Source organism: Triticum aestivum, chromosome 5D, assembly GCF_018294505.1.
Source record: "Triticum aestivum cultivar Chinese Spring chromosome 5D, IWGSC CS RefSeq v2.1, whole genome shotgun sequence".
NCBI lineage: Eukaryota > Viridiplantae > Streptophyta > Magnoliopsida > Poales > Poaceae > Triticum > Triticum aestivum.
The window spans coordinates 485,707,303-485,716,182 of record NC_057808.1 but is presented as its reverse complement, the minus strand read 5'-3'; the positions used below and the strand labels follow the sequence as shown (position 1 = coordinate 485,716,182).

Here is an 8,880-nt window from a genome sequence, read left to right as displayed (position 1 = left end):
CAAGATGCTTAATTGGACTTTCACAAAGCACATACCTTGATAAAGTTTTGAAGAAGTTGAAAATGGATCAAGCAAAGAAAGGGTTCTTTCCTGTGTTACAAGGTGTGAAGTTGAGTCAGACTCAATGCCCGACCACTGTAGAAAATAGAGAGAAAATGAAAGATGTTCCCTATGCTTCAGCAATAGGCTCTCTCATGTATGCAATGCTGTGTACCAGACCTGATGTGTGCCTTGCTATTAGTTTAGCAGGGAGGTACCAAAGTAATCCAGGAGTGGATCACTGGACAGCGGTTAAGAACATCCTAAAATACCTGAAAAGGACTAAGGATATGTTTCTCATTTATGGAGGTGACAAAGAGCTCGTCGTAAATGGTTATGTCGATGCAAGCTTTGACACTGATCCGAATGAATCTAAGTCACAAACCAGATACGTGTTTATATTGAACGGTGGAGCTGTCAGTTGGTGCAGTTCTAAGCAAAGTGTCGTGGCAGGATCTACGTGTGAAGCGGAGTACATAGCTGCTTCGAAAGCAGCAAATGAAGGATTCTGGATGAAGGAGTTCATATCTGATCTAGGTGTCATACCTAGTGCATCGGGTCCAATGAAAATGTTTTGTGACAATACTGGTCAATTGCCTTGGCAAAGGAATCCAGATTTCACAAGAGAACCAAGCACATCAAGAGACGTATCAATTCCATCGGCGACCAAGTCAAGGAGGGAGACATAGAGATTTGCAAGATACACACGGATCTGAATGTTGCAGACCCGTTGACTAAGCCTCTCTCACGAGCAAAACATGAGCAGCACCAAGACTCCATGGGTGTTAGAATCATTACTGGGTAATCTAGATTATTGACTCTAGTGCAAGCGGGAGACTGAAGGAAATATGCCCTAGAGGCAATAATAAAGTTGTTATTTATATTTCCTTATATCATGATAAATGCTTATTATTCACACTAGAATTGTATTAACCGGAAACTTAGTACATGTGTGAATACATAGACAAACAGTGTCACTAGTATGCCTCTACTTGACTAGCTCGTTGAATCAAAGATGGTTAAGTTTCCTAGCCATAGACATGAGTTGTCATTTGATTAACGGGATCACATCATTAGAGAATGATGTGATTGACTTGACCCATTCCGTTAGTTTAGCATTCGATCGTTTAGTATATTGCTATTGCTTTCTTCAAGACTTATACATGTTCCTATGACTATGAGATTATGCAACTCCCGAATACTGGAGGAACACTTTGTGTGCTACCAAACGTCACAACGTAACTGGGTGATTATAAAGGTAATCTACAGGTGTCTCGGATGGTACTTGTTGAGTTGCCATAGATCGAGATTAGGATTTGTCACTCCGATTGTCGGAGAGGTATCTCTGGGCCCTCTCGGTAATGCACATCACTATAAGCCTTGCAAGCAATGCAACTAATGAATTAGTTGTGGGATGATGTATTACGGAACGAGTAAAGAGACTTGCCGGTAACGAGATTGAACTAGGCATTGAGATACCGACGATCGAATCTCGGGCAAGTAACATACCGATAACAAAGGGAACAACGTATGTTGTTATGCGGTTTGACCGATAAAGATCTTCATAGAATATGTAGGAGCCAATATGAGCATCCAAGTTCCGCTATTGATTATTGACCGGAAACGAGTCTCGGTCATGTCTACATAGTTCTCGAACCCATAGGGTCCGCACGCTTAACGTTCGGTGATGATCGGTAATATGAGTTTATGTGTTTTGATGTACCGAAGGTAGTTTGGAGTCCCGGATATGATCACGGACATGACGAGGAGTCTCTAAATGGTTGAGACATAAAGATCGATATATTGGATGACTATGTTTGGACTTCGGAAAGGTTCCGGGCAAGTTCGGACAAAAACCGGAGTACTGGGGGGTTACCGGAACCCCCCGGGGAGTGTAATGGGCCTATTGGGCCTTAGTGGAGAAGAGGAGGGCGGCCAGGGCAGGCCACGCACCCCCTCCCCCTGTAGTCCGGATTGGACAAGGAGGGGGGGGGGCGGCGCCCCCCTTTCCTTCCCCTTCTCTCATCCTTCCCTCTCTCCTACTCCTACTCTTGGAAGGGTTGGAGTCCTACTCCCGGTGGGAGTAGGACTCCCCTTGGGGCGCGCCTAGGAGGGCCGGCCCCTCGCCCTCCTCCACTCCTTTATATACGGGGGAGGGGGCACCCCATAGACATACAAGTTGATCACTGATCTTTTAGCCGTGTGCGGTGCCCTCCTCCACCATAATCAACCTCGGTCATATCGTAGTGGTGCTTAGGCGAAGCCCTGCGTCGGTAGCAACATCGTCAATGTCATCACGCCGTCGTGGTGACGGAACTCTCCCACGAAGCTCTGCTGGATCGGAGTTCGTGGGACGTCATCGAGCTGAACGTGTGCTGAACTCGGAGGTGCCGTGCGTTCGGTACTTGGATCGGTCGGATCGTGAAGACGTACGACTACATCAACCGCTTTGTTATAACGCTTCCGCTTTCGGTCTACGAGGGTACGTGGACGACACTCTCCCCTCTCGTTGCTATGCATCACCATGATCTTGCGTGTGCGTAGAATTTTTTTGAAATTACTATGTTCCCCAACAGGAGACGACTCTCTACAAGGGCGAGAGGATAGGTCGTTCCCTCAATTGCCGGTAATGGTTTACTGTTTAAATTAACAGGAACAAGCACCTTCAACGCGAACCCCTCAAATGGATACACTATCGTCTGTGGAATGGTCCTGACCAGTCCATGGAAATTAATGCTGGAGCCAGCCATCTTACATTTTTTTTGAACTCACGGATATTTTTTAGAATTTTCTGAACATTTTTAGAAAAATACATGACATCTTTTGAATGAGCAAACAATTGTTCAAATTCACGACATTTTCTGAATATGCGAAGGTTTTCTTATTTCCTGAACATTTTGTACAAAATCATGAACATGTTTTGAATATGCAAACATTTTTTTCAAAATCACGAACATTTTTTGGATCGCTGAACATTTTATTGTTTCCCAAACATTTTTTATGATTTCTCAACTTTTTAAAAAAATCGCAATTTGTTTGGAATCCAGAATTATTTTAAAGAAGAAAAAAATAGAAAATAAAAAAAACAAAAAATGAAATGAAAAACGGGGCTTTCCGCCCCGCACATGTGTCGCCCAAAAAGGGGAGTGGTGGGTGCCCGTTGGCTTGTTTCCCTGCGCGCACTGTGCCAAACAGGAGCTCCCCCTGCCAAGCACTCGTCGTGAACCTGGCCAGATATGCCGATGCATTGGGCTGGGCCGCCACGGCCTCACCGTTGGATAGTTGCATCACCCTACAATGCTTTGTCGTGTCTACAACACCAGCCGATTGAGAAAGGAGAAGCTCCGACGCGGCAACAACGGTGCCGTCTTTGCTAGTTGCCTTGGTAAGGAACGGAGCTGGCCAAACGGGCCGGCCCAGCATGGCCCGCCCCGGCCCGCCGTAAACCTGCCTGGCACGGCACGGCTCGCCATGGCACGATTAATAGCCGGGCCGTGCCGGGCCGACCCACGTCACTATTAGAAAAAGGGCTATAGATAATATGGACACTAACGAGGCACCACATATGTGGTGCGCCACTACTATATACTAATGGCGCACCATGTGTTGGTACGTCATTAGTGTTCAAATACTAATGATGCACCACATCCACGATGCGCCACTACTAACAAATTTTTATTTTTTTTCAAAACTAGTAATGGCGCATCAGGGGATAGTGCGCACCACACCCACGGTGCGCCATTACTAACTTTGCCCAAAAAATCCACCGAATGCACACCCCCCGGACCGCCTTTTCAGTTTTAGAAAAAATAAAAAAATGATGGAAATGTCAAAAAAATAAAATAAAATAAGTTTTCCATGTGATATGTGGTCTAGTTGTTGGGAAAATTTACAAATATGAATTTCGACTTTATTTGCAAAATCTCTCTGGAATTTGTAAAATGGGCATAACTTTTGCATACGAACTCGGATTAAAATGTTTTTTATATGAAAAATTATCTACTCGAAAAGATACATCCGAATTCAACTGGGGGAACCCCGTTGAACATTTTTAGAATCCCCAAAAACCTAACAGAAAAAAGATACGGTACTTTTAAGATCTAGAGGGGGGGAATGGAAAAAAATTCAAACTTACTAGTGATGCACCATTTGCTAGGTGTGCCACTAGTAACAGAAAAAAATAGTTTCAAATTTTTTTTGGAAAAAATGTTCAAAATATGATATGTAATATGAACGGAAGTTCGAAATATTTTTTCAAAATTTCATCACACTCATGAACATGAACAAAGTACTAGACATCAACAAGGTTTAATAGGATTGACATGCTAGATATATCAACAAGTGCCTGTTAAGTGAGCTGGTGCTGGGGTTGGATAGAACTCTGAAGTTAAGCGGAGTAGTGTGAGGATGGGTGACCTTTCGGGAAGTTTGACCACGGAGTGCGATTTGACTTGAGATTAAGCATATTGACCCGAGATTAAGCCATAGTGACCCGAGATTAAGAAAAAAACGAAAAAAAATTGAAAAAAAGTTAGTAATGGCGCGCTTCTATGTGGTGCGCCATTACTAAGTCAGATAGTAATGGCGCACCGTGTGATATACTAATGGCGCACAGGCAAAACAGGTGCGCCACTAGCAGGCCTTTTCCTAGTAGTGCGTGCTGCAGGTAGCAGCCCAAGCATGGCATGGGAGTTAAGTGGGCCGGCCCGTGGCACAGTTAGGCACGCCGGCCCGTGTCGGTTTGATTTTTTTCCTGCGAAATATCTTCAAAAACAGAGGGGAAAGCCAAAAAATTGTAAAAAATACGCTGAAGTATTACAAAAAGATAAAAAATACATATTAGAGCACTACAAATTTACGCATGCACTACAAAATTATTGAACATATTAGAGTACTAGATATTTATATATAGGACATATATATTTATATATTTCAAAAAAAGTTAAACGGCCGTGCCGTGCCGGCTTGCGTGCCCAGCCTCCAGGCCCAGGCATGGCCCATGGTGTGCCGCGTGCCATGCCTGACCTGTTTAGCCCGGGCCGTGCCGTTCCTGCGTGCTACCGGGCCGGCCCTGTTAGCACGGCCCGTTTGGCCAGCTATAGTAAGGAAGGTGAAGAATGGAGGAGGAAGGGCGAGTTGGGTGAGGGAGAGAAGCCACTCCGAGTCATTTACAGGAGATGACGTAGTGGCGATCCATTTTTTTGCCCGACTTAACTTTCCGGTTAGCATTACCTGATTCTTAACTGGTAAGCACACTCTAAAATTCTTGCAATGCAGTAGATATAATCAACGCAGTTGCGACACACAATGTGCTAGAGATACAGAATGAATTAGAGACACACAATAATGCTTCTCCCTTCCAGGTTCCAAATATACACCAACTTGCAGGTCTTGTGGCGTATAGTGATGCTGCTTACAATCCGGTGATTGCAAAAGAAGAAGCGGGTCTTGGAGTTTATCTCAAAGGTGTTGCGTGAAACGTTTCTTCTGTTTTGCAGGTTGAAGCTCTTGGATTAACTCCATCAGCTTTGGTGGTTAAAGCTTTAGGATGGGACTGTTCGCTCTTCTTTTCGGATTGCAGGAATCTTGTTTAAGCGGCAACAACAAGGAATCTTTTGGAGAGTCCAGGAGATTGGAGGATAAGAACAATAGTTGCTGAATTTCTCAATCAATCTTCTCATCTTACTACTTGTGAATTAGGTCTATCCCAAGGACATGCAATGTCATTGCCCATTCTCTAACTAAGAAAGCTTTTATGCAAAGATCTTCTAGTCATTCAATCTTATGCAGTAAATCTTCTAAATGTAAAGCCAAGAAGGCTTTAGACTCTATATCTTTTCTTTTTGGAAAGTTAATCTCTGTACACTGTTTGGGATGCAAATAAACATAATTTTAAATCCTCTTTGAGGGTTTGTGTTGTAAAAAAAAGGGATTAAAAAATGTTGCAGAAAAATGTAGAGAAAACCATTTTCAAGGGAACAATATGATATGCACTGTTTTTAACGAAAATCCATCTCTACACCCGAGCTCATCTGCACCCGCGCTTACGGAAAAAATCAAAACAAATACTAGAAAAATTCAAAAAATTCTAATTTTTAGTGGGGTAGACAATTTGATGCGTGAGGCCCGCTCCAAATTTCAAGTCATTTGGACGTTTAATCAGCTCTCAGCAAAAAAGACAAATTAAGGGTATGTAAAAATGTTTACTGTCCATGTACTGTTTTGGCCCGATTTATCTTTTTTGCTGAGAGCTGCTCAAATGTCCAAATGACCTGAAATTTGGATCGGGCCTCACGCATCTAATTTTCTACCACACAAAAAAAAAGTTGGAATTTTTTGAATTTATTTTGAATTTTTTACGATTTTTTTCTAACCAGGTGCAGATGAGCCTGGGCACGGAAACGCCCTACTCCTGTTTTTAAATGCTTTAGTAATAAAAAAACACTCACACCTTTATACTTAGAAAAAAATGAATCTTGGACCGAAGAAAAATTCAAGGGCTCAAATTCACAACGGTATAATAACACGACGCTCTCGGTGGGTCACATATGTAGTAGAAACCTTGTCGATGGAGTAGGAGCCTAGAGCACGAGCATGGCCACGGCGAGCGCGGTGACCACGGCAGCCGCCTCCCCGAAGCCCGCCTCCAGCTTGCCAGCGGGGCTGGACGGCGGTGGAGCAACCAACGGGGGCTTGGGTTGGGGAGCCGGCGGGGCGGTCTCGAGGACTGTGATCTTGAGCTTCATCCCCCTCTCGCAGTGCTGGTCCGTGCCGCAGAAGAACCACCGTGGTCCGGCCTTGTCGAGCGGGACCCGGTCCAAACCGGAGGTCCAGACGGCGGCGTTGTCCGGCTGGTTGCAAGCGAGGAAATCCGGCCCGCCCACCTCCACCAGGTCGTGGCTGGCGGTCCCGTACTCGAACACTGCGATCGGCATAATTAGCATGAGGGATTGGCAGGCAATTTAATTTGTTTCCCGTCGCAGAGAAGAAGGAGCGATCAAGCGTGTGCGCGCGCGGACGGAATGGTTCAGTGCTTATGCAGTTACCTAGCGTGTCGCCGACCACAAACTGATTGCCCTCAGCCCACGCCGTGTAGTTGAAATCGAGGGCCCAGCCCTTGTCGTCGCCGACCACGTGTTCCATGGCGACGGCGAGCCCCGGAAGGAAGGCGACGCAGAGGGCGGCCACGGCGATGGCGACGACGAGCATCTGCTTCCAAGCCATCACTATGGCATGACTTGTGTGCTCCGCTTCTAGCTCTGGCTTTGCAAGTAATATTCGGAGGGACAGAGCTCGACAATCACTATGGCACGTACGTATACGTAGTTATCACCGTTGCCATTCGACGCTTCTTGTCTCTGGCCAGGTAGCGACAGCAGCTGGCCAGTGGTGGCAATTGTATGGGAGTTGAATGCGTCTGCGTGGCGCCAAATGTGATGTATTAAGTATGCATTGGTGTCATCGGTGCAGATGAATGGGCGGAACAACATTTGGGTCCGAGCGTTGATAAGAGCAACTCTAACCACCCGATCCAAACTATCTGTGCGTGTTCGTTTGAATTGAAAGGGAGCAAAACGCCAGCCCAACGCGCGATCCAAACCTAAAACCGCGTCCGCTTGTTGTTCATCTGAACACATTTCAGACCTAAATTTACGTCTGGTTTGCATCAACGCGTACACGAAACGTACACGACGCGCGTCTTTTTGGTGTACGACGTGGCTTGTCGGCCGCACAACCACCGCCCGCGGTCATATTAAACGACTTCCAATCCCCGTGCACATCTAGCCTAGCTTGCCTTCTCGCCGGCGACAGGCAAATCCTAGCGCGCCTTGGGCTTCTTCAACGGTAAGGGGAAGGGCATGTTCTGCCCCAGCGCGAGCTCGTCTCGCTTGCCTCTGCCGCCGCCGCCCTCGGTGGCGGCTCATCGACGTGGCAGGTCACCACGGGAGCCAGAGAGATTGTACATCCCAGTCCTAAGGCGCGGTGGCACTGGCGGTACCGCCAGCCCCTCCGGTATCCAGATGTTAACCTGCCGCACGATTGACATTTGGACCCACAACGCATTCGCATTCTAGCGGTGTCGTGCTCACCGGGGTGCACGCCAAGGAGGTTCGCCGACGTCGCGAGCTCATTGGGCCGGAGCAGCGCACGCTCCGTGCCTACGCGCAGGACTCTCCCAACTGGGAGCTTTGGTTCGCGTTGGAGCACGAGGAGGAGCGCCGCCACGGCGTGCAGGTCAACCACGCCATTGCGCCGCCGCCCCCACAGGTCCTGCCAGAGGAGGAGGAGGCGGAGGCCGCGTACTAGGCCGCGCTCGAGGAAAGCCGGCTCGAGAAGGACGCACACTAGAATGGCCTGGAGCAGGCCCTAGCCCTGCCGGCGGTGCGGGACTCCGTCCACGCCCCCCTCTACGCCCAGGCGCTGTCGCAGCCTATCCTCGAGCCCGAGCCCACTCGTAAGCGCTCGCCGCCGCCGCCCACTTGGCCCGACGAGTCGTACTTATGGACGGGTGCGGTCCCGCGAGTTGGTGAGCGCGCCTTCCATCCACTTCGACGCTACATCAGAGTAGGAGGCAGCCCACCTGGAGCGCTGGAAACAGCACTGGCTCGCGGAGGAGCAGGCCAACGGCGAGCGGCAAATGTTGTGGGAGCGCGACGAGGAGGAGGAGGAGGAGCGCGCCTGCCGCGGCGCAATGTCGCCGCCGCAGTAGATGACGGAGGATGCGGCGTTCGTGACGTGGCAGAGCCCGTTCGCGTGGGCTGGGCTGCCGCTAACCTTCATCGACCTCACCGGTGACGGCGAAGACGGCAAGGGCAAGGGCAAGGGCAAGGGCGAGTCCTA

At 48.0% G+C, this 8,880-nt stretch overlaps 1 protein-coding gene across 1 annotated transcript; it reads right to left on the bottom strand.

Moving 5' to 3' along the window:
• Window positions 1–6,620: 6,620 nt before the first annotated feature.
• LOC123125638 (blue copper protein 1a-like) lies at window positions 6,621–7,263 on the bottom strand. The gene is made up of 2 exons (XM_044546106.1): window positions 7,086–7,263; window positions 6,621–6,961 (listed from the first exon to the last, which is right to left on the bottom strand). The coding sequence occupies exons 1-2, from the start codon at window positions 7,261–7,263 to the stop codon at window positions 6,621–6,623; spliced, it is 519 nt and encodes a 172-aa protein (XP_044402041.1).
• Between the last annotated feature and the right edge of the window lie 1,617 nt (window positions 7,264–8,880).

Coding starts and splice junctions, on each gene's coding strand:
- LOC123125638 (XM_044546106.1), bottom strand. CDS start 7,263: ATGGCTTGGAAGCAGATGCTCGTCGTCGCCATCGCCGTGGCCGCCCTC. Junction 6,962..7,085: donor TGTGGTCGGCGACACGCTAG/GTAACTGCATAA, acceptor TGCCGATCGCAG/TGTTCGAGTACGGGACCGCC.